Source organism: Pseudorasbora parva, chromosome 16 (genome assembly GCF_024679245.1).
Source record: "Pseudorasbora parva isolate DD20220531a chromosome 16, ASM2467924v1, whole genome shotgun sequence".
Lineage (NCBI taxonomy): Eukaryota > Metazoa > Chordata > Actinopteri > Cypriniformes > Gobionidae > Pseudorasbora > Pseudorasbora parva.
Window position 1 is genome coordinate 39,522,488 of NC_090187.1, and position 26,654 is coordinate 39,549,141.

The window sequence follows — 26,654 nt, forward strand, 5'->3', positions numbered from 1 at the left end:
TTTAAGGTGTCATTGTTACAGTGTAATTATATATTTAACTACATGTACTTACTATAGAGTAGGGTTGCTTAAGGGGTAGTTGTAATTAAGCACAATTTTATTGTGCAAACACAAGTAAACACAAAAACTGTTATTGCTATAGTAACTATGTCACCTTCACCTTACAGTGAAGTGTTACCATATTTTATGTTTTAAAAAAAGAAGAAAGAAAGAAAACTAGTTTACATTTACTTAAATGACACCGCAGTGACTGATAAAGAAAGAAGTTGATAATAAATTTATGAACTTAAGTGCTATTGATTAACCCAATTACCATGAGATATTCGTTGTCAACTAAAAAATGTTGTTTGGCTCCTAAACCTTACATTTTAGGAACCAGTGACTTTTTCCCCGGCGTTCTGTAAGGCTCCTCACTTAACATATGGGAGCACAACTATATAATGTCGGACCCTATTGGAATTGCTATGTTTATTCATGGTTGTTATCCCACTCTTGAGCAATTCCATAGAGCACAAAGATGGATTTTCAGAGATGCCTTGTCTGGGGGTTTTCTTCAGTCAGCGGGACTGAACACTTGATAGCATAGAACAGGGTTAAAGTTCAGTCCTTTCCCAGGGAGGGGGATGTGTACCATCTGCTTGCAGTGTTGGTCATGCTTAGTCACATGCCTTCACACTTTATCTAGACAGGGGGTTAGATCGCTCTGTTCTCGGACCCCTTAATAACACAGCTTTTGTGAGCTTTAGTGGCAGGTTATTAATAGCAGATAGTTGAAATGCAATTAATGCGCCTGTCATGTGGGTTTCCCCTCTATCGTTATACTTGCTATAACTGAACATGACCTGAAACAGGATCTGTGGAAAAGAGGAATGCGAAACCTTTTAACCCGATACCTGATGGAGAATTAGCATGGTGTTGGTTTGCTGTGCAGGCTTCTCATGTGTACTGCTTGTAAAAAGGATAGAATTACTACACCACCATTCAAAAGTTTGGGGGTCAGTATGTTTTTTGTTTTTTGTTTTTTTTAAGAAATTGTAACTTTTATTCAACAAAGATATTCATAATGTTACCAAAAAAAATTTATTTAAATGCTGTTCTTTTAAACTTTTTAATCAAATAGTCATAATTAAAAGTATGACGGTTTCCACAAAAATATTAAGCTGTTTTCACAATTGATGATAATAGTTTCTTGAGCAGCAAATCATCATATTAGTATGATTTCTGAAAGGATCATGTGACACTGAGGATGCTAAAAAAATCAGCTTTGACATTACAAGGAAAAAATTAAATGTTAAACTATATTAAAATAGAAAACACTATGTTATGTTATTTTATATTGTAATAATATTTTACAATATTACTAGTATTTTGATCGAATATAAATGTATCTTAAATGAGCATACAGACCCCAAACTATTATACTACAGTGTATTTTAAGCTTCTGAATTTCTTAATATTCTGCAGACCTTGACAGTGATTGCTAAACATTTACGTGTAGAAATAGCCTAAGATATCCTTCCCATTACAAATTTGACAGAACAAGTCCAAACTGTGACTGAGAAATGCGTGAAACTTAAAACTTGAGGTTAAGGCAAAGAAGGTCGGCCTGTTAAAACTTTAAAATGGTTGCGTCAGGTTAGTTTGTCTAAAACAAATTGCATTCCATTTCAATGCCCTTGGAAAGTCAAAGTATTAGACCCACAGAGTCCAAGTCATTACCCACATAAAATACAGTCAACAGCAACATGATGCAATGATCATTACACAGCTTTATTGTTCATTTTATGCCATCCAAGAGATAAATGCAAAATGATGAACTTAGAGGTCTATTATGAAAGATACACTTAGAAGAAAAGGTTCTATCTAGAACCTTCAAGGGTTCTGTCAGGGGCTTCATATATAGAACCTTTCAGGGGTTCGTTTGAATGAATGTGTATGGATTAAACAGCTCATAAACATACTTTATCCATAGGAAAAAGAAAAATAAACATGAAAAGTCTTATACAATTATTTAAGACATGTAAAACATGACATGTCTCCTTATGTAAAACCTTTTGGTTCCGATGGCGGCGCTCCGACATGTAGCGAGAGGTTGAGCTTTGGACGACCCGAGTTCGAATCCCGGCTCCCGGCCCTTTCCCGATGCTGACCTCTTTAGCTCCCACTTCGTTTCCCATCTTCTTAACAGCTGTACTATCTAAATAAACGGCAAAAATAAACCTTTAAAATAAAGGGTTCTTTAAAACGGAGTCAAAACCCCTAGGGTTCTATACTGAACCCCAGTGATATCTTTTTTCTAAAAAATGTATAATAGTTAAAAACGGTATATGACCTTTCCAAAAATGTAATTCTTTGACGATATCTATTTGTACATTCTCATAACCTAAATCATGGCAAGTCCGTAGTGCCTCGTCATCATCTCTTATACATTCTTATGCTTTTCACAATAAATAATTTTCTAAACTTTCTAATAAATATAAATCTCTATCTCAACAATAATGGTAGTCATGTATAATTACCACTTTTTAATATACAAATTAACCTATTTTGATTCATTGATACAATCCATAGAGATTTTCCATATGGACGTGCTACTGCATAGATGCCTTCAGCAGACCGAAATCCTCCTCTGGGACACTTCATAAGGAGTGGCCTTAATAACTCTGCTATTAGAGGGCGTGTAAGGACACGGAGAGCCGTTCCAGTGTGCTCAAGTCTCTTAATTCATATCTTGGCCAAGTAGGAGCCTGGCACCAGCCCAGTCTGGCCGTCCCTCTCCACCGTCCACCAGCCATCTCCTCCCTGCTCCACCACGAGCAGCATTTCCCCCACAGAGATGGAGAGCTCATCGGTGCCCTGCGGACACAAGAGACCCTCATCAAACTCTATTTAACATTTCCACAACCGCATTGACATTTTTCTGCCTTAAGTAACTGCTAGGTCAAAAATAAATGGACATTTTTGGATTTGGTAACACTTTACAATAAGAATCAATTTGTTAACATGAACTAACAATAAAAAATAGTTTTAAAGTATTTATTTATTTTACTTAAAGGGTTACTTCAGCGATTAGCATATGGCTTTGTATCAGTAGAGACCCAAAAGTATATCCAAATTATCATGCTCATATCCCCCCTCATATCTCCCTTAGATTTATACATATTATTTATGGAAAAAATCCACAGATTACGCGCATATCCTCAATATGGGTCATCGGAGGATTTTTTTGGCCAGAGGCTAAAGACTACAGTCAGCAGAGGGAGCCATTTTGGCATGTTTTCAACCCGTCCATGCGGAGTGGGATCTCTAATGATGAATGTAATCTGACTCCTGCTGCGTTTGTGCCGTGACACTCCATCAGCTCACACGTTATTGAACAGACACGTTCAGTTTTTAATTGTAGTGTCTGTTTTCTAACTGAACTTATTTTATAAAAATGAACACTGTGGGCAAATGATCCAGTAATCCAGTGGTGGCTTTGGGGGTGGCCTCCAAAGCAAGTGCATTCTGGGAGTTGTTGTCTTTCATCCCCGTGAGACAAAAATACATTTTCTGTCTTTTCTCAGTCTAGAAGGCACCAAATTCAAAAATAATTTCAGATTTCTACTACATCAATGACCCAGTTTAAATATAGATTCAACTTCCCAGCGCTGAAGTACCCCTTTAATGTTAATTTCAACATTTAACAATACACATTATTAAAAGCAAAAGTTGTCTGTTAATATTAATGAATAGTTCTATTAGCTACCTTTAACAAAGATTAATAAATACTGTAACAAATGTATTGCTTATTGTAATGCATTAACTAATAATACCTCGTTGTAAAATTTTGCCAAGTTTAGTGAAAGATTATTTTAAAGTGATGATTAAATTCTATCTGTGATTCTCCAAAGGTTTATTCCATAGTGAATGCAACTTCTTACTATTCTCTTTAATCATATTTCCTTGTTTTTACCTGAGCCACGTAGTCATACAGAGCCTGAAATGTGCCGCTCTCTGTATGACTGTTTGAAGTTCGTTGTGGAAATCCAGGAATAGAAGCATACACTCCATCCGAGTTGTCAGCTAAAAAAAAAAAAGGAAATTAAACAGACCATGACATTTGTTAATGGTTTTGACAGCATATTGCGCAGTTGCATATTTGTGAAGCAACGCAATAAAAAAGAAATTGTGCGGACATCATTTTTGGCCAGACCCATATGAACAACAAGATTGAACCAATTAAATATTTATAACTGATTTTGTAGTCAATGCATGATTTTTTTGTTTATCCTTTCCTTTTCTTTGCCCATACTTAAAAAAAACCTGTTGCTGTAGTTTGGCTTTTTTTGCAAAATAATTTTGTCAGATACTTTAAGGGTTTTGTTCTTCCCTCATATTCAAAGCATTTTAAAAATATAAAGTATATTCCTTATATTTTGATGGTTTAATTAAACTTGTAGGGTCATTTAATGCTGGGCAATGGATTAATGGTGATTAATCATAGCCTAGATTAATCACATCCAAGTTTAAAATCACATAAAAGTTTGTGTTTACATAATATATGTGTATGGACTGTGTATAATTATTATGTATACATAAATAGACACTCATTCATCTATATATTTAAGAAAAATTTGCATGTATGTATATATATATATATATATATATATATATATATAGCTTGTATATAAATATAAATATTTTATACATAAAATATAACACCTTTTTCTTAAATATATACATGAATGAGTGTGTATTTATACATAATAATTATACACAGTCCATACACATATATTATGTAAACACAAACTTTTATTTTGGATGTGATTAATCGCCATCAATCCATTGCCCAGCACTATTAAAAACAAAGATCCCCTATGGACATCACTTCTGGCGTGTGTGCGTGCGTGTGTGACAAAAACTAATAAAAACTACAAAATTACTAAACCTAAAAAAAATATGTAAAAATAAAAGTCAATTCAAAGTGTTAATAAATGTTATAATAGTATATAAATAATACTGCTTCTCAAGTTGTGAAAATATTTGTTTTGATATTTTTTGTATTATTTTGTATCTGGAAAATAACAATGTAATAAAATCTACCATTCTGAATCATAGTTTGAGCTGAAGTGCCCTCTGGTGGTGAATAACAGCTCCATTGGTGCTTAAAGGGGTAGTTAAAGGGTTAGTTCACCCAAAAATGGAAATCCTGTCATTAATGACTCACCCTAATGTCGTCTGACACCCGTAAGACCTCCGTTCATCTTTAGACACAGATGAAGATATTTTAGTTGAAATCCGATGGCTCAGAAAGGCCTTCATTGACACCAATGTCATTTCCTCTCTCAAGACCCATAAAGGCACTAAAGACGTCGTTACAAAGCCCATCTCACTACAGCGGCTCTACAATCATTTTATGAAGCGACGAGAATACTTGTTGTGTGCAAAAAAACCTAAATAACGACTTATATAGTGATGGGCCGATTTCAAAACACCTCTTCCTAAAGCCTCGGAGCTTAATGAATCAGCGTATCGATGTGTATTTGAAATCGGCCATCACTATATAAGTCGTCGTTTAGTTTTCATAAAAGCCGCTTCATAAAATGATTGTAGAGCCGCTGTAGTGAGATGGGCTTTCTAACGGCATCTTTAGTGCCTTTATGGGTCTTGAGAGAAGAAATGACATTGGTGTCAATGAAGGCCGGTATGAGCCATCGGATTCCAACAAAAATATCTTCATTTGTTTCCCGAAGATGAGCGGAGGTCTTACGGATGCTGAACCACATGAGGATGAGTAATTAATGACAGGATTTTCACATCTGGGAGAACTAACCCTTTAACCTAAAAATGAACATTATGTCATCGTCTACTGTAATGAGTACCAAAACTGTATGAGTTCCTTATGCTAAATACAAAAGAAGATAACCAGACAGTTGACGCTAGCCATTGACTTCCATAGTATGGAAACAAAGATTGGTTCCCCATATTCTTAAAAATATCTTCTTTTGTGTTCAGCAGAAGAAAAAAAACGCATACAAGTTTGGAACATACTGAGGGTGAGTAAATGACAGAACTAAATTTTTTAGGTGAACTGTCCCTTTTAGTACAAAGTTAAGATGGCAAGAATTGTAAAAACAATATAATGTGCAATTTGAAATTGTAATAATAATTGTAATATGTACCTGATGATGGAGGTGCTGATGGCAGAATACAGTCATTACTAGTCTTTGAGCCAACAGCGCAGTTGCCTTGCAAGAGATTTGAAAACCTTTCAAAAAGAAAATAGTCACTGCATTAAAGTGTGTAAACAGAAAATTAAAAGACTAAAGAAATTTTAATGCTTTGATGCAAGGTCACAAGCTATCCAGATAACAATTATCGGCAACACTATTTTACAGTGTTACATGTAGTTACTATAGTTATGCAACTAACCCTCAACTAAACACTAATCCAACCCTAACTCTACAGTAAGTACATGTAGTTACTATAGTTATGCAACTAACCCTCAACTAAACACTAATCGAATCCTAACTCTACAGTAAGTACATGTAGTTACTATAGTTATGCAACTAACCCTCAACTAAACACTAATCCAACCCTAACTCTACAGTAAGTACATGTAGTTACTTAATTTTACTGAGTACTTAAATATATAATTATTTAACAGAGCAGCAAATCACAGCGCTGCCTTGTGTAACACTTCTGCTAGCATCTTACTTATCTCTAAAAATAGTATGTTCCATTGATTCTGTTTTGTCAGCATGGCAGACGCACATGTAGTTTTACACATTAACACAGACCCAGCAGTGGAAAACACACCTCTTAATCACACCTCCTCCGAAGCGCGCGATGCCATTGCTGTCTGTTGTTTGTTCTCTGTCATAATAGTTCTCAAACACAATGGGCACTACGGACACAGATGGCAAGTTTCATTTAGCAAACCCTCCTCAGAATTTCTTCCGAACTATATCGTCAAATCATATGGTTATTGGAGAGTACACCACGTCATGATGACAATTTGGGAAGTTTAGTACAATGCCCCCAGTGGAAACAATAGAGGAAAGCACTGACCTGAAGGAGTGGTGCCAGTACTCTTCGTCTTGATGAAACAGTTTATGTCTTCCGTGATGTCACACGTTTCTAAAACAGTCCTCACCTCCTCATAACACTGAATAAAAATGACCAATAATTTGACAATGGCAAGCACTTTATTTTAAAATTGCAGAGAGGTTTAAAGATCTGAGACTGCAAGTGACTGTGTTTATAATTGAATGCCACATTTTTAATATGAAATGTTGCCCTTTTGGTTTACACACAGCAAACAAATGATGTTATCCAGCATGATTTGTTTACATTTAATTAATATAAAGAATAATACATATTTCCAACTCATTTTACATCACAGCATTCCGTTATTTTAAGGCAAGAAATCACAGGTAAAAAGGTTTTCTTTTTTTAGATATATATATATATATATATATATATATATATATATATATATATCACTATAAAACCCTGCCTCTTTTCAGCGCTGTTCTGTCTTCCGGTTTGTATTTCCACAGCATGAAGGCAAGTAAGATCTTATGGATTTATGAATGGACTGCTCATTTTAAAATCTTCCCAGGTCTACTGACCTTCGTTATGACATTTGATTTAAACATTACAATGCTCATTATAACTTTTGTGAACTTTACAATAAGTAAATCCACTTTACCAAATACTCTTAGACAGCGATGACATAGAAATAGAGCTACCGCAAAAGCAGAAGTGTGTGTGCTTGTTTATCTGGCACATAAGGTCTATACTTCCCCACTTGATTAATCACAGTACATTCAGAAATAAATTTGGTATTACAGGTTATCAGAAATGGTACATTTAAATATGCAGACATTATATATCTGAGGCATTATGTGATTAAATATGCACTAATTTGCATATAGTTCCAGAGCAGAAATCTGAACATTGGATAAAACCAGGTTCAAAATGTTTGTTGACATACTGTATATCAGTGTTAAAGGTTAAGACTGATATATATCAGTAACAAATTACTCCATAAATACTGTCACAAAAAAAAAAAAAAAAAAAGATTTACCATCAGCCACCATCAAATGTTATATAAGCCAGGCGTGTGTGTGTGTGTGTGTGTGTGTGTGTGTGTGTGTGTGTGTGTGTGTGTGTGTGTGTGTGTGTGTGTGTGTGTGTGTGTGTGTGTGTGTGTGTGTGTGTGTGTGTGTGTGTGTGTGTGTGTGTGTGTGTGTGTGTGTGTGTGTGTGTGTGTGTGTGTGTGTGTGTGTGTGTATGTGTGTGTATGTGTGTGTGTGTGTGACCTGGTAATCCCTACATTATGGGGACAAAATGTCCCCACAAAGATGGCAATATCCGAATTCCTTGTCCTTGTGGGGACATTTTTAGGTCCCCATGAGGAAAACATCTTATAAATCACACAGAAGGAGTTTTTTTTGAGAAAGTAAAAATGCAGAATGTTTCCTGTGATGGGTAGGTTTAGGGGCAGGGGCAGTGTAAGGGGATAGGATGTACAGTTTGTACAGTATGAAATCTATTACGCCTATGGAAAGTCCCCATAAAACATGGAAACACGACGTGTGTGTGTGTGTGTGTGTGTGTTGTAATCGAAATGCAAATAGATAAAGTGAGTAACACTTTTGCAATACGGATCCATTTGTTATTTTTAGAGATTTGGAATATTATACGTTTTGGAAACCAGTAAGACTACAGGAGGACTAAACAAGCTTTATGCATATACGTATGAATATAATTTACCTATGTATGAGTGTATATGTATGTGTGAGCATGAATGTATATATTTGTGTATTATTTTAATTTCTATCGTTGCTGTTCACCAGGATAAAATATTTCATATTTTCACTCCGTCACTTATGTAAAAAATGTTTTTGCTTGAAGAGCACTTGAAACAACCTTCTACAATTCAGTAAACTTTATTTATATAGCGCTTTTTCAATGACGATTGTTTCAAAGCAGCTTCACAGTGTTAAACAAAAATTGTTTTTTGAATCAACAAAAATTGATTCGGCTGTACAGACGTTCTGGAGAAAACAGTGATGTTATCAGCTCATTTTAATTTATCATATAGAGACAATGTGGGCAGATCAGTAATATAGATGATGCAGGTAATTTAGTAATTAATTGTATTTGTATATTTAGTTGAATAACTTTGATCATAATTTTAGTGTCCCCAACTGAGCAAGCCAAGCCAAAGGCAACCAAAGGAACCAAAGCTCCATCAGGGCATGATGGAGAAAAATAAACCTTGGGAGAAACCAGACTCAGTCGGGGTGCCAGTTCTCCTCTGGCCTATTAACACACCGTGTATGATTATTATTCTGACCACCTTACAGGTCAGAAATCATAATTAGATCGGAATATTTGAAAATTTCGAGGTATCACGCAAGAGACGGGTCACGACGCCGGAAAAGGGCTTATTTAAAATGACATGTCGAGTAAACAATTATTACAATCCTTGAGGGAAGGGGGTGTTCGACTTTAAAGCAGTAAGTACACAGTTTAAAGTAGCGTGTACAATGGTACTGTTAGGAAGTTTGAGTTTTTTTATCCTATATAGTTACTGGCATGGTGTCATTGTGCATGTGTATGTTGCCTTAAGAAAATTAAAAATAAAATTAAAGTAAAAAAGTAATACTGACCTCATCATCTTTGACACATTGCATGGAAAAATGGTTACAGTGGACCCAAATAGCATTTCTCAAAATATTAATACGATCATCTTCCTGCTGCTGGAAGACCTAGAGAAACACACAGAATTCAGCTGAACATCATGATGTAAACACGTCTTTGAGCTCATATCAGACGCAGAAGGAAAATGACAGACTGAGCCAACTCATCATACAAGGCATTAGAGGGATAAATCACCTAAAAATGAACGTTCTGTCATCCTTTACTCACCCTCACGTTGTTCCAAACCTGTACGAGTTGGGTCAATGAGCTAAATCAACTTGGCGACATTGTTTAAAATATCTTCTTTTTGTGTTCAACGGAATAAACTCATACAGGTTTAGAACAACCTGAGGGTGAGTAAATGATACATTTTGGGGTGAACTATCCTTTTAAGTACAGTAAAAGGGATTTAGCCAAGTCTTTGCCAAAGTATCAGCGGGACACATAATGTTTAGAATCTGTGTTATGTATACTTATTTTAATAAGCCAAAACAAGTCTCTTTTGCACTTAAGTTTATTTTTTGTGGTTTGTGGTAAGTAGTTGGAGAAACGGGAAGTTAATTTTTAGCATGCCCTATGTGGTTTACAGCTTAAGCAGAGAGCTATTTCTGAAGGACAGCAAACAGATAGTCGAGAGAGTTTCTCTTTACCTCACATGTGCATTCATGCGTGGTCTCCCATTCCTGGCGAATCTTATCCAGCTGCTCTATGTTTGACATGTACTGTTTCTCTGACAATCGGGAACAAGCATCAGCCTCGTTGCATTTCCAGCAATTGAAATTTAGTTTGAAATGATTTGAATTGTGCATCTTAGGCGTTACCAGTGTCACTGAATGTGTTTGCAGCTCAGATGTACTAATTGATCATTTCTGCATTGCGTGCAGATGCTGTAAGGTGTGAAATAAAAATGTAGAGTATTTCCATTCTCACCTGCATCCGTGGCTGCATCTCTGCACTGCTTAGCTTTGTTTTGCGTCTGTTATGGCGAAGAGCACAACACTGTTTGAGATATATCTACACATTACAAATATACTCAATATCAATATCACTAGCGTTTTAACTAAAATGTATAATATTTACATTTATAAGGATTTGGAGTCACTAATGTTTTTCAAAGAAGTGATCACCAAGGCTGAAATTATTTGATCAAATAATACAGAAAAGCATTTATTTGAAATAGAAATGTTTAGCAACATTTTGGGCCCTATCACACACCCGGCGCAATTTGATGGGAGGCGTGACGCAATGCTTTTTGCTAGTTTCAGACCAACACAGTTATCATTTTCACGTCCAGCGGTACGTCTACGTTGTTTAAATAGCGAATGCACTCGCGCCCATCTGTTCAGCCATGGAGGAGTGCGTTTCCCAAAAGCATGGTCCCAAATATGGTCGCAAGTTCCGTCGTTATCAACATAGTTCGACGTGTTGGTGTTTCTGAAACCATAGTTCCCAACGAACGTTCGCAAACTTGTGTGGTTGCAACAACAGATCTCAATCTGTGGTTAAAAGCTGAGTATTTTGTTTCCTTATCTTGAGCAAAATAAGCTAGCTGACTTTTAGTACAATCTATATATTTTATTTCGAATACATACAAATGTCATTTATGTGTTTTAAATTTGTCAATAGATTTAAAGCACCTTTTCTGAAGAGTGCGCATGTGCAGGCGTGCTCTAGTATGTAAGAATGAGCCTATACTGAATCTTCAAGTAAAGCAAAATATTCTGAGAAAATATTAAGTAGTCCTCAAGTGCCATGTTCATTATTTATAGAAAGGAATCTAGCATGAATTCAATTTTTAAAATAATTAATTAAAACCAGTTAGAACTCCACCACCACCTGCGTGACATCATTAACCAAGGTGGTTGTACGACAGATTTGCGACAATATGGTTTTGGGAAACAGTCGTGACTAGCAAGATGATTTCTTTAAACGATACATAGTACTATGGTAGTTAAGCAGTGAGTTACGGCGTTGTACGGGAAACGCATCCCTGGTCTGAAAACCCGGTGTGTTCAGGCACATTGTTGGCGCGTTGCTATATTGAGGTAACTGAAATCAACTTAATTTGCAGTATTTTTTTGTGTTATTTAAAGGACATGTTAGTATTATGTGCCTATATGTAAGTGCATAACGCACGTACACTCTGGTTAGTACACACACAGGGATGCGCAGCAGCACGCAAACACTTTTAAACATTAAAAATAAAAGGATTCCTCTGGAGAAACATTCAGTCTTTTCTCTCGCAAATTCCAACATGTAAATAGCGAATCCGCAATGGCAACTGGCTTTTAAAGGGAATGGGAGATGAGACTCTGATTGGTTTATTGCACATTATACCCAAAACACACCCAGTGCTTATTACTATGTTACATGTACATTATGATTTTTGTATTGTATTATTAATTGGTTTATCAATATGTTAGGCATGTTATTGCTCCCATTATAGCAATCAATTACATATTTCAAATAAATGCTTTTTGTGTGTACCTAGTATGACAATGAATTCATTTTTATTTTCCATTAAACAGAAAATTGCGATAACAGCTTTTTCAGGGATTTAAAACAGCTACCGCGTCGGGTCCTAAGCAGATGCTATTTCACAGAGGGACTGGATTTCTCATGACACCGGGCGTGCCGACCATTTTTCCCGTTGTTAAGCGTGTAAAAGTGTATTCGGACAGGCGCTAAGTGCACATGCGGCATCCACTCAGATCGTTAAAATAGGGCACTATGTCTTTCACTTTTGATGAATTTAAATGTATCCTTGCTCAATAAAATTATTAACTTCTGTAAAAAAAAATCTCTCTCTTGTCTATGTTGTCATATTTGAAGACGCCACACTAATTCTGCCCATAATAATCTATATTTTACCTTTTCAGATTGTTTAGGGGTGACAGTGGGTGTACTGCTGAGCTTCTCGGCAGCCTGTTCAGCTTCATCAGCCTCTCTACACCTCTGTTCATACATCCTTTTAGACTGGGAGGACAGAGAGGTACAGGGTTATTATGGCATTGCTCACCTAGACTTGAATGATGGCCAAGTGATCTACAAATGACTTGAAAAAGCTATTTAATCTCACTCTATTATGTGATGAAAAGTCACATAAAATGTGAGTATAAACTTTATCTATTTGATAATTGTGACTCAACTGCTTTCACTCACAGATACAATCTATCTGTTCCAAATGAATGGACTGATAAATTATGAATTAATTCAATGTACAACCACCATGAAGCAATAGGAGAAAAGACACTAATGAAAAACTAAACATCCTTTTATATAATAATTGTTTTAATTAATTCGTTTTTTTATATACTTTTTAATAATTTTTACTCCAAATACTGCTTTTGCTGGCTATTTTTTTTAAAACACTATGATACCATAATCTCCATCATTCACATATGACATCATATTTCCAATATGGCTAAATAGAAGAACACAGATTTTGAGTTGATTTTGTCTTTAAGAGAGAATGATGGTACTGAAGCTGAAAACTGAAGTTAATTGCTACTTTGCATAACTTTTTTTCTCAGAATTGCATGACGTAAGCTCACAATTCTGAGTTATTCTAGTCAGGATTGCGAAATTCTGAAAAATATTTTTTTTCTCAGAATTGGACTTTATAACATGCAACTGAGAATGTATATCTCTTTATATCCTCCTGGGACACAGACTTTTTGTTTTGTTTTTTAATTTAGTATTTTTTATATTATATTGTGTAGAGCAGCCTTTCTCAAACTTTTTTTTCAGTCAGGGCACCTTTCAAAAGTTCATAAAATTTCAAGGCACCCCAGTTTAAAATATAATTTAAAAACACTGCATAACCCAAATTTAAATGCAAATGTCCTTTTTATTTAGACAGGACAGTAATGAACAGAGCATAATACGAACTGTAAATAACAATAATAATAACAACTTTATAGCACCTAAGTAATTAGGTTTGCAAAGTAATTCACAAAATAATTAATCAGAGACACAAATGCCATAAAACCGTAAGAGGTGAACCGCACAATACAAGAACCCAACAACAAATCCTGACCAGGAGAACTAAACTGAAGTGCAGGATGCAGTTAAAATAAAATAAAAAGGGGCAGACATAACAAAAATAAAACATTCTGGCTGACCCCCCAACATGAGTTTTTCAAAGCGACCGTTATTAATGTGTCACTTTATGGTTTCCATGGTGACGCGTCATTGCTTGTCACGTGACACATCGCAACAACAACAGAGCTGAATGAATGATGATCTGCTTTTATGTCATTTTTCCTTTTTTATTTAAAATATTCACAAATTTGTTAGATATGGCCTGAATTATCTGATATTCCGATTGTCAAATATATACAAGTGGAAGTGTTTTGTCGTTTAAACACCTTTATAACGATCGCGTTAGTTGATCTGTATGCACGATGGGCACCGCCATCGCCGCCGCAGGCGCAGTTCAGAAAATCGGATCTGTTGAATTTACAAGACGTGAATTCACCCACTTCTCCCAAAATACATAAAAGTAAGTGGCAGGTGAACTGGGAGAAGAATAGAGTAAACTTTAAAGTTACTTACACAATGTGTATCTGAATAAAACTAATTATAATGGAAAGGATTATTATTGCCTCTTCATTTTTCATCATTGTGTATTTTACAAACTCTAAATGTATTGTTTAGTACGTATATGTATGAAACCTAAAATAAACATTATGTGGCTGAAAACACTGAAAAGTTGTGATATATGACAGCTCTGAGCGCGCCTGTCTCTGGCTCAGTGCAAGCCAACGCGAAAGCACATTTGAATGAACGTGATGCACTGGCCGGTCTAATCACGTGTGAATGTGTGATCGTACGTGCGAAAGGGTTAAAAAGAAGAAGTATGTATTTATGTAAATTCAAATATATTTTATATATGAAATTTCAGGGGTTTTTTTTTTTTAGCCTATGTAATTTTTTTGGCGGCACCCCCGACACAGTCAGGAGGCACCCCAGTGTGCCTTGGCACCCACTTTGAGAAAGGCTGGTGTAGACCATAGAAAACAAATGGGGGGGTTGTTTTTTTGAAAAATGATATTTTGTCTTCTGTAGTTGACACCAGGACTCAAAATAAAATGACATGTATAGGCAAAAACTCACTTTTTAGGTTTCATGATTATTTTTTAACAAACACTTTTTAAAGATGATCCTGAACTATGGTATGGAAGATATAACGGAATGCATTGATGTACCATTTTACTTTAAGCAATATGTGGGTAAAATGGCCATATTTGGATTTTCTCATTCAATGCAATGCATCTATACACTGTTGTGTTTCTATACACATACTTTGCATATTAATGTGTTCTTGGTGCAACATGTAATGAGAAAAGAAGCGTAATAATTGGCAACATTTTCATAATAATATCAAATATTTCATAGGAATATTGATATGTTTTTTATTTCCCTATTCACACCCTATTCACTCCAAACTGTCTGATAAACATAATTCAAGTCCTGGCATCCACTACAGTGACATTTATGAAATCAATGCCCTTTTCTGTAACATAAAGTCATTTTTTTGATTAGAAACCCCATGACATTTTGCTGAGATGTCGATTTATAACAAACAATTTGAAAATGAATCCCATTTAAATTATAATTACAAAATATTATATTTCCATAAGAGCCGTTTTTAAAGATCAGGTGAAACCTCCAAACATTTAGTATCTCTGCAACGTCCCAAATGTGTTTTTTACAGGACATTTACTGAAATATAATGTCCACTACAGAGGACAAAAGTCTAATTGTGGGTCCCAGGAGGATATGCAAGTATACATCTATAAACTTGCAAATGTGAGGGAAAAAACAAGATAGAATTGCAAGATATAAACTTACAATTGTTTATTCTGTGGCGGAAACAGACTTCCATACTTATTTAACATACATGTAACCTATCAAAATAATCAGCTTCCTAATCTTTGAAATGTCAAAGTTAAAGGGTAAGTCCACCCAGAAAAATTAAAATTCCCTCATGTTTTACTCACCCTCAAGACATCCTAGGTGTACATGTTGTGCTTTTGAACAATGGTGGAAGCTCATGAACCACCCCTTCCGGACTACAGTATTCATTTAGTGGTAATCATAACCCCTACACACCTAACCACTAAGTTAGACACAACCACCTTAACAGTTCCTGAATGGAACAGATAGCCACATCCCCTTTCACTCGTTTGTTTATAAAATCAGATAGGTTTTTAAAATGCAATATGATAATACTAAGTAACTTCACCCGTCAATATCTTCTCAGTGCTAACATACGCTTTTGCTTTCTGAATTTGTCTGATGTAACAAGAGAAACAGAAATGCATCTTTTTTTTTCTTGACACCAGCATTCTGTTTCAGGAAATTGCAAATATATGAGGAACAGAAAAAACCCAACACAGATCAAAACAGAGACTGTGTTGATCGGAGTGAACAGAAGTGTGCAAGTGAGAAAGAATACACTAGTAGACCAGTGAGACTTCCTGAGGTGACAGTTACAACATTTTGAAGACCCATCCCCCTCCCTGCCCTGCACTCGCTGCAAAGAGGATAGCACAAGCACTGATGATTTAAATCACTCTCATTTCTCTCTTCCTCTTCCTTATAATCTGCTTTCGGCCTTTATTAAGCAAATATAAAATGCACTGAGTAGCCTATAAAAGTAAAGTCACTTCAATGATTAATAAGTTAGACTCACCTCCATGGTTTTCTTATATAAGGATACTTTGATCTTCTGAACCTTTTCCATGACCCCTTCAAACTATAAAAAGAAGAAGAAATCGTTCAAATTCTGCTTGTGCTTTATAGGTAACCTAGCACCTATTTTAATGAAGCAACGGCTTCAAGAAGCATCTTGGTTTGAGCACAAATACCGTTACTATTTGTTAGCCGCTGTGAGAAAGTACTTTGCGGTTTTGCTAATTCAAATCAATTAAAGCATCACCTTTTTCCGCTGCTCCTTCTGTCGCTCTCTGAACTGCTCCATTCGTTTCACCTCTTCTCTCAACATCCCAGAAAGCTGAACGTGCAAATTTCCAATGTTCTCCATTTCTAGGAGAGAAAACAGCATATTCGTCAGTGATCTTGAAGGTATGCGTTTATTTACTAGTATAAACTAGTAACTGATTATACGTAATCTGGATTATGTATCAGATTGCAAAAAATATATACTGGTAATTAGATTATATTATGCTTTAAAATACTCATAATATACTCATTAAAATACTCATAATAGCCTGGTGTCGCACTGAGCTAGGTAGGTAGGATAGGGCCCATAATGTTTAATGCACTTTATGTTGTTGATGATGATTTTTTTTCTTTGTATTTTATATCAATATAACACATAACAGGACTAACCTATTTAGACAGATAGACAGTCAAAGCTAAAAGTACACTGTAAAAAAATATTTAGAAAAAAAGTTACCTGGTTGCCTTAAAATTTTGAGTTCATTGAAATTAAAAAATTGAGTTAATACAATGGACATTTTTTGAGATTCGACAACCTTTATTAAAATATTATTAAAAGATTTTGTAAGCATATTGGGTAATTGTGAGTGTTTTATTTGTGATGACGCAGTGAAGCATGACAAATAGTGCTATTTTCATGATTTATCAAATTTTTTATGTGGTTCAGGTACAATAATATTTTGAGTTTCTATTTATTAAACAAATTTCCTTCATTGTATCAACTCAAATTTTTAATTTCAATAAACTCAAAATTAAGGCAACCAGGTTACTTACTTTTTTAAGTTAAACCAACAAAAAACAACAATTTGTTTTACAGTGTATGGTCAAAAGTAATCTAAAAGTAGTCCGATATTACCAAAAATGTGTAATGTAATACATTACATTACTAACTCCAGTTTTCAGCATGTAACTTGCATTCAGTAATGGACTTCTTGTAGTAGCCTAATCTAGTATATTTAGTATGTTTATATGTATAGCTATTCTATGTGTTTTTGTTTAAACTTAAAAATTAAGTTTGTGCTGCCTTAAAACTTGAAGTTTAAAGTCGTACTAAGTTACAACTTGGATATTTGAGTTAACTAAACTTAAAATGCTAAGGCAGCACATTGCGTGTGTAAACAAGACTTGGCAAAAAAGGCTCATTTTGATTTTTAAACTAAGCAAATGATCGTTTGGGGTGTTACTTACGGACTTTTAGTTGGTCAAATGATGCCTTCAAATTGCTGCAAGACCAAATCAACAAAATTCAGATAAAATTTATAGATTTATGATCAAAAATATTGATTAGTATGCAAAATATTAAAACAATGTATACATAAATAAATATTAAATAATACATGCAATGTTTGCTTACCCAATTTCACTTTGCCCCCCTGTTTTGCGTGCAATAGTAATCAATTCCTTGCCATATCTTTCCTCTGCCATCGCCCTATGAGCAGTGGAATGTATTATGTTAACCAATTTGGCTTTACCAGATCATAGCGGACCAATGCTAATCAGCGTAATTTGAATATTTAGTTTTCTAGTGTTACCTCATTTTTAAGAGCTCTTCCATATCTTTGCAAGCTCGTCGCCCATCACATAGCCTCTGGATAAGAGTCTCATATCCAGTGTTGCTGGTAAATTCTGGGCCCTGAAACCAAGATGATTAGATTTATCCAGTAGCATAAAACAGTAACAAGATTTAGAATATGTGGAACTGTGCATTCATTAATCCTGAATCCCTGGAACGTTTCTGGCATCTGCTTGTAGCATTATGTTCATAAAAACGAGGCCTTATTTGCAGTGGTGGACGAAGTACACAAATTAAGTACTTGAGTATAAGTACATATACCCTAATAAAATATTACTCCAGTAAAATTATTTATTTAAATAGGTTAATTCACATTCTGACATCATGGATTATAAATAATTTAGTAGCCAGGACTAGTCAACAGTGTTGGGGGAAGTTACTTTTAAAACTATTACATTACAATATTGTGTTACTGTCTTATAAAGTAACTAATTGCATGACTTAGTTACTTTTGGGGAAAGTAATATGTTACATTACTTATGCATTACTTTTTCTCACCTGGGTGTCGGTCCAGATCCGGGCCAAATCTGGTACATGTGGATTCCATGTATACCAGATCTGGGCCAGATCTGGGCCGAAACTATATTGCTGTCTGGGTTATTAGTATGGTTGAAGTGGATCATCGAATATCAGCAGCGAAGACATTGGTTAATAAAGTGAGATTAAATATAAAGTATATTTGTGTAATTTAATACATTTAATTATTGCAGGTTTGAATAATTCTTTGAGTTAGCAATTTACTATGTTTATTTTATTTTGAGTAATAATGTTTTTTGTGTGTGTGTGTGTGTGTGTGTGTGTGTGTGTGTGTGTGTGTGTGTGTGTGCGTGCGTGCGTGCGTGCGTGCACAAGTGAGTACATGACTGTAAATGCCTGGTAGAACTTACCATCATTTTCACACTTCACACACAATTCACACGTCTGTTCACACATCTGGACTATGATTTCTGTCCACATGGGGACAGGAGAGCTGTCAGTCAATAATTAGAAAAAGTAACTCTCATGACACATATTTAGTTGTAAATTGAAAAGTAATGCTTTACTAGTTGAAAAAGTAATCTGATTAGGCAACTCAAGTTACTTGTAATGCGTTAGCTTATACTCCCAAAACTGCTAGTCAATAAGATTATGCAATTAATGCATTAATCTGTGAGTGAGATCAGTACATTTTTATTACTTATCAGATCTAGGTACTACTCATAATTTCTGATAATTCAATTGTTAAACAAGTAAAAATAAGATATCATATAATATATCAAAATCATGTTTGACAATAAACAGCCTACAATAAAACGTCACACAGGGCATAATGTGCAAACATATAGTTTTATATGATTTTGAAACTGCTACGTACGGCAGTGGGGAAGATGGATGGGCATTTGCATTATTTTAACGTTATGTTTAGTTTTACATAATACCCAATTCAAATACAATGCGGACATGTCCACACATTGAAGCTTTTCATATTTATAATTTAATTGACAGTCATCCCGTACGAAAAATAATCATGGTTTTATTATAGTAAAAGTGTAGTATCAATGTTATTTTTTTTGGGGATAACTGATTACCATTTATATAACCAGTTTTACCACAAATACCATGGTTAAACTTTGGTTAGAGTAGCAAAACCATGTTTAATTTGTGGTTGCCATGTTTTAACTACATACCCATGGTTCGTTTCCGTAAGGGATGTCCTAAATGTGATCCTCGATTACAATAATAAATCCTAAAGTTTGGTATTAGTAATTATAACTTACTTTTTGTGCATCTCCCGGATCTCATTATTGAGTCATTCAGTTCATTGAATTGCTAAGTGAAGACTCGCTCTGACCGAATCATTTGAATCAGTGAGTTGTTGACTCGAGAACAGATGCAATAGAATCGGTCCAATTAATGACGAATCGTGTGATTTTGGTAAAGTACAGAAAATACATCGCTACTGTCCTCCATTATTTGAAGACTTGGTATCTATGCAAAAAAGAATATATGGTGCCACATATTTTTTTACTCCAGCTTGATGCACCCCTAACACGGAATAGCTCTCGCGTGGCTTTGCATGCAAATCAACCCAGAAGTTGCTTTGTAGATTCTCTGATGACAAAGATCAAAGCTAAAATAGAGGGTAGAGTGGGCCCACAGGCAGCCGTTCAACAGGAAGCACACAGATGATCATCTCCATGACACCATGTCACAATGTCTATATATAAACACTAAACCCCAGAGTGTAGAAAATCATTTTGAGAGGCCATGGCAAATATCATATTCTTAAAAACAAACAAAAAACAAAACATCTAAATCTTACAAATCATTCTTCATTTTAGAGGACATCTCAGTACTGTCAGTACAACTCTTAACTGAAACATGTTATATATTACACATATTGAAGTGCAAAAATAGTTCATAGTTCACACAAAATGAAAATTACTTTAAAGTTTACAGAGTTATGGTGTCAATACTACATTACACTACTACATAATGTTGAATATAATGTAATATTGCAATGGGGTAATGTTTGTGAGTCCTGAAAATGCTAAATATCTGTTGTTACCAGTAAAAAGTGGCCTGAAATATTTGGTATAATTTTAAATATATCTAGTCAGTGACAGTGTGCAAGCATATTGGTCTAAATTCATTTTGTATTTTCAGTTTCAGAATCATTAATATTTTTTTTTATTCTGGTGTCACTATTGTCCTGTACAGTGTGTCACCAGCACCAAGTCAATTCATTTCCACCCCTAATGTTATACCAAACCTAGCATTTTAATCAACAGTACATTTTTGCCTACAGATGCAATAACTTCAGTTAGCACTTTATTTTACAGACACCAACGAGGTACTACTTACCCTGAACCTTAACTTAACCATACCCATGTAGAGACCTTACATGTACATTTAAAAAAGTGCATGTGCGGTAAAATAAAGTGTAACCCTAATTCCTGATACAAATGAATAGAAATAAGAGTGCACAAAAAAATGCTTAGATTTAATAAGTAATCCAATGCATTCATTAGGTAAGGTGATGTGATGCTGTTATACACATTATTAATCTACCCTGTCGACCATCATATGCAATGGTTACATTGGTTAAATCAAGCATGTCAGCCATAACAGACAACAACGTTCAATCGAATCTGTCAAAATATCTCAACTCGTTCACTTACCCAAAAAGAATCTTTGAATTGTAACGGTGTCATTCTGAAGGCAGCTTACAACGCTAAGAATGATACAAAGCACAAAAGGAAACAAAGACGGAATTAAGAAAAATGAAAGAAAGAGTAGACAATGCCACACGCAGGAAACCACCGTTTCTCAGCCCGCTTGTGTGTTCAGGTTTGACTCAGATAAGGAAGCTCACTCCTGTAATGTCAATGACCACAGAGAGCCTGCCCAACAGAAAATACGCATGCATTCAGCCGCCATTTGAATACTAGACAGGATGACACATCTGAAACAGTGAGCTTCTGGAAAATGTAGAGTCAGTCTCGTGTTGAAGAAGCCAGTCTTGTGTTGAAGTAGTTTTAGTAAATCAAGTTAAATCAAGACAGACAATGATTTGAATATCTCCAAGCAACAGCACATTCACTTAGTGTGAGAACTACTGATTTTCAAAAAGAAAAGAAAACAAATAAAAGGCAATGTCACAGGTCAAAAAAGATAATACATTGATAAAACTACCAATCGCATGTTACCTAATAAAATGAACATAGTCTTTCTTTGTGGTACCATTATAGCTCATCATGTGGCACATGGAGCTGCCTGCCATAATCTGTCACTTCACTGTTCATGAAAGCGTCTTGGTTTTTTAAAATCTCTGCCTCTGAGAGCCTCTCATCCCCATCTTGATCCATTTCCTTGATTAGATGGATAGCCTGTATGACAATCGAGAAAGAAAATATTTAGAATAACTTGTTAGATGATAAAAAGAAAAGTATATGATGCAGCTGGATGGCACGCTGACTCACTTCTTCTCGTGCCGACCCATAGCTGTTCGGAGCGACCCAGCGGAGCTGTTCATCCCTGTTGAGTTTTCCGTCTTTATCCTGGTCATAGAGATCTTTAAAGCGCACTGTTTCCTCAACCTCCCACTGCGAGGGCATGTCCTGCTCTTAAACACAGACAAGCGAACGTATACGTTTCTGATAATAATCTACCACAATCCTGGAAAATACCTAGATTTTCTCAAGTTCCCATGAATCTGATTTCAAACAAAGCCAAATGTGTATGATGTATATTGTATACGCACAATATATCGGTTAAAGGTGATATTAGATTTTTTTTAATGTATTAGTCAATATTTAATTGTGCATGCTTATGTTCCCTATTGTAATCTTTTTTTTTTAAATCAACTAATAATTTAATAACTGTCAAATGTAAATGCACAATTCTGGATAAATTCATGGGTAGAATTGAAGAATGATTTGTTTTTGTGTTTCAAAGATTAATATTCTCCAACGATTTTGAACTGACAATTCAATAAAATAATGTGATTTATCAGAGGTTCTCTGACAAATTGTTAACTGCTGCCATCTATGTAAAAAAAAAAAATATATATATATATATATATATAAAACATTTTTTTTTTAAAGTTAATGGATGAATCTTTAATCTTTGAAACTTTAATGACAATAATGAAAGTCATTAAAATCCTTAATAAAAGCCTTAATTCAATCTGTTCATCACACAAAGCGATCATGCCTCTTCAGAAAATGTGGACTAAACCGCTCAATTCATATGGATTCGTTTTACGATCTCTTTATTAACTTTTTGAAGTGTCAAGGTGGTAGTTGTGTAGCTGTCAATGGAGGGTCTGAAAGCTCTCAGATTTCATCAAAATGATGAAACTTTAGTGTTCTGAAGATGAACGAAAGTCTTACAGGTTTGGAACGACATGAGGGTGAGTAATTAATGACAACATTTTTTGATGAACTATCCCTTTAAATGAACGAGTCAATAACAAACTCATATTTTGAACAGTCACGTGTAGCCACCTGGTGGCGTGACAATGTAATCGAAGCGCAAGTAACTTTAAAAAGATAATTTGCTTTATTTTGATCTGTAGTAGACATCAGTGTTTATATCCAAACTGTAAACTTTAATCCCTGTACTTCTGCGATACTCATATTATTTGTAACACAGAAATAATGATACTGTGTGGTTGAAAAGATTGTTTGTGAGGCTGTTTCATGACAACTGCTCTCTCTGGATCAGATTTGACTGTTCTGCTGTGATTGTTAAATGTTTAATAGACACAGGAACTGTAAAATTTAGGAATGAGATCGCACAGTGTGTTTAAATCAAGATTGTGATCTTTTAACGATTAATTGTGCAGCTCTAAATGTAATGTTTAGAAAAATTTGTATTATTTTAAAATTGTAATTATTTAGACTCATCCCTGTTGTGAGGGATCCCTATCCTAAAATGTCCTTTATAATACATCTGTCTTTTATAAACACCGTATTTATACACAGAATATATTTTTTATTAGAAATCTGAAATTATTTTCAGTTACATTATTATACATTTTCTTTTACCAGTATGTATTGTTTTTAATTATTTTTTATACAAATTTTAATGATTTATATTAATCCTTTTTTGTATTTTATTTATTTTAATATATGTAATTTAATCTATATAATAGATTAGTAACTTATAAGTAACTTAAAGTAACTTTGATTGACTTACATAATTTATTTATTCATTTTTAGATATAATTTATTACTTTACTAATTTATACTTTTTACCCTGGTTTGAAAACCCCTGATTTAGACAATATTTTAGTATATTATTATATTAGACAATATATAAGACAAAATTAGTACATCACCAGTATAATGACAATATCCACTGTTATTTATCCCAACATAATCATACCATTTGCTCGGAGATCTCCAATGAATTCACTCATGCTGATGAATCCATCTTTATCCAAGTCATATTCAGTTAGCACATCTTCAATAGCAAAATCCTGCAGAAAATACAACCAAACAGCACATAGTCATGCATGGATGTTTAATATTGTATCATATTTATGATTTATTGCAGCTTCATTTTAGACTTACAGCCATGTGGTCCACCTCAGATGGATGAGTAAATGCAAGGAACTCTGTTAGGTTCAGGCCAGCTGAGCCATCCATATCGGCAAAATCAAAACGTTTTTTTTCCTTTGCATGGAGCTGCGAGTGGATAAAACTATTTTTAATCAATCACGCAGCAGTTTCCATTGCCGTTTCATAATATGATGTTAATGTATCATGCGACATACAAATCTAAGAGACTCCTCCTCTGGGTCCTGAAGAACAGCATCTTCATCCACTTCCACAGTATGACCATGCATGACCGTGTTGTATTCGTCCCAAGATACCAGACCATCATTGTTGGAGTCAAACCCAGGGAAGCGTTCCTCAGCATCATCCAGAGCATATCTCCTGTACACCCTCTGTATCCATAATGCGATTTCCTCTAGAGAAGCAACAGAGAATGCTTTTTAATTCTAACATACACTATTGTTTAAAAGTTTGGGGTCACAAATGAATCCTTCTATTTAGCAAGGACACATTAAGTTGATCAAAATGTATTTTAAAATCTGTATTGAATAAAGCACTATATAAATAAAGACTTGACTTAAACTTTCTATTCATCAAAGAATCCTGAAAAAAAACAGTAACATCACAGTTTACACAAATATATTAGGCAGCGCAACTGTTTTTACATTCATAATAATAAAAAAATGTCCTTTATCGGAGCACGAAATTTCTTGAGCACCAAATCATCGTTTCTGAAGGATCGTGTGACACTGAAGACTGGAGTAATGAAGCTGAAAAGTCAGCTTTGGATCACATGAATAACGGACATTTGAAAATATATTCAAATAGACAACACTTATTTTATATTGTAATAATATTTCACAATATTACTGTATTTTTCAGCAAGTAAACACAGAGCATAAGAGACTTCTTTCTGGTACTGTAGCTCAAACATGTCTCGTGTGTATGCTCATATGTCAAACTGACCTGCAGTCAGATATTTATCCGAGTTGGTGTCAATCTTTTTCACTATCTCCACCAGTCGCTTCCGCTGCTCAGATGGACTTAGTTTCTGTATTTCATCCTGAAAAACAGTGATAATTGGTAGAATAAAGCTGGATCACTTTAAAGACACTGATAACTGTTATAAAGAACATAGAGATGATACCTCAGAGCCAAGGAACATATTTGCATTATGTTCATGGTTATGTTTGACTTCATGATCGTCTTGGACATTTTGGCTTCCAATAGCTCCTGATGCACAACAGGCGACCAGTAATAATAGTCTAATCTTTAAACCTGATGAACACAAGTACAAACAAATTAGCGCCCATCACCTTTAACATGATGATCACGAGTGCCCTCTTGTGAGGGGCTACACAGTCCCAAGCCATTGATGTTGGTAAGGATAAAAATTGGGTTGAAATAATAGCACTCTGTAGCCAGAATATGAATTTTAATAAAAAATTATACATAACATGTATCTCCTTTTTGTGGAATGTTGAATTTCTGATATTGTGGAAGGCTTTTTGTTGTTTGTATCGCTAACTGCGAAGTATTGTTTATATGAAAACAAAAACAACTAGAAAACGTGCAAATTCATGCCAAGGGTAACCGAGTTAGCTGACTAAATATTTATTTAAGGCAACCACAAGAAGAATTCACCATACATGTTTAAGAAACAAAACCCTTACTTTCGAAAGGCTGGTTGCTAAAGTTTTCAGCTGAGCTTGTTGCCATGGTGCGCTCCGGTCTTCTTTGCTTTCACGCACAGTTTCCTTTATGTTCAACTCATTTGTTACAGCCACCTGCAGGGCAGGAGGACGCGGCAGAGAAAGACTTTAAAGTCCCCATGAAATAAAAATATATTACGTTTTTTGGCTTTTAGAATGAAAATGTTTGCCATAAGGTATAAGCTAGTATGCTCCAAAACAATGGCACAATTTAAAAGAAATTGCTTTCAAAACATACAGTCTCTCCCTTCATTCAATATGGATCAATGATTTTGATTACATCACTTCATCTCACCAGACTTTCTGTCCAATCAAATGCTCCTGAATTATTCCTGCCTCCTAAATTATAAATAGACACTAAAACTGCTCTTCACACTTTTACTATTTCCTATATGGTAAATGGCACAGTGCACTATATAGGGCATAGGGAATGATTCATTCAGATATGCTTTCCATTGGGGCGAATGAAGTCTGGTTTCAGGCTAACCGCCACAGCGTATAAGTCTGCTCCGGTCCAGAGACCAAAACGTATCAGACCCATTCAAGGTCTACACTGAATTCTACGCAGAATGCTGTATTTTATTTTTAGTGATATAGGAGGAGATTAGCAGGAGAAACAGTTAGAGATTAGGAGGAAACTACCGCTTTAGGCCCCGATCA

At 34.9% G+C, this 26,654-nt stretch overlaps 2 protein-coding genes across 2 annotated transcripts; both read right to left on the minus strand.

The window, feature by feature from the left end:
- Nucleotides 1-1,742: 1,742 nt before the first annotated feature.
- On the minus strand, nt 1,743-21,539 carry pstpip1a (proline-serine-threonine phosphatase interacting protein 1a). Its single transcript, XM_067418994.1, has 15 exons — nt 21,400-21,539; nt 18,198-18,298; nt 18,020-18,094; nt 17,854-17,888; nt 16,643-16,749; nt 16,397-16,459; nt 12,568-12,672; nt 10,627-10,672; nt 10,347-10,426; nt 9,666-9,764; nt 7,054-7,150; nt 6,802-6,889; nt 6,165-6,250; nt 3,956-4,065; nt 1,743-2,856 (listed from the first exon to the last, which is right to left on the minus strand). The coding sequence occupies exons 1-15, from the start codon at nt 21,430-21,432 to the stop codon at nt 2,725-2,727; spliced, it is 1,257 nt and encodes a 418-aa protein (XP_067275095.1). The 5' UTR covers nt 21,433-21,539; the 3' UTR covers nt 1,743-2,724.
- On the minus strand, nt 21,201-26,069 carry rcn2 (reticulocalbin 2). The gene is made up of 8 exons (XM_067418995.1): nt 25,956-26,069; nt 25,430-25,560; nt 25,249-25,345; nt 24,501-24,697; nt 24,298-24,411; nt 24,110-24,203; nt 22,201-22,343; nt 21,201-22,107 (listed from the first exon to the last, which is right to left on the minus strand). The coding sequence occupies exons 1-8, from the start codon at nt 25,999-26,001 to the stop codon at nt 21,964-21,966; spliced, it is 966 nt and encodes a 321-aa protein (XP_067275096.1). The 5' UTR covers nt 26,002-26,069; the 3' UTR covers nt 21,201-21,963.
- Nucleotides 26,070-26,654: the final 585 nt, after the last annotated feature.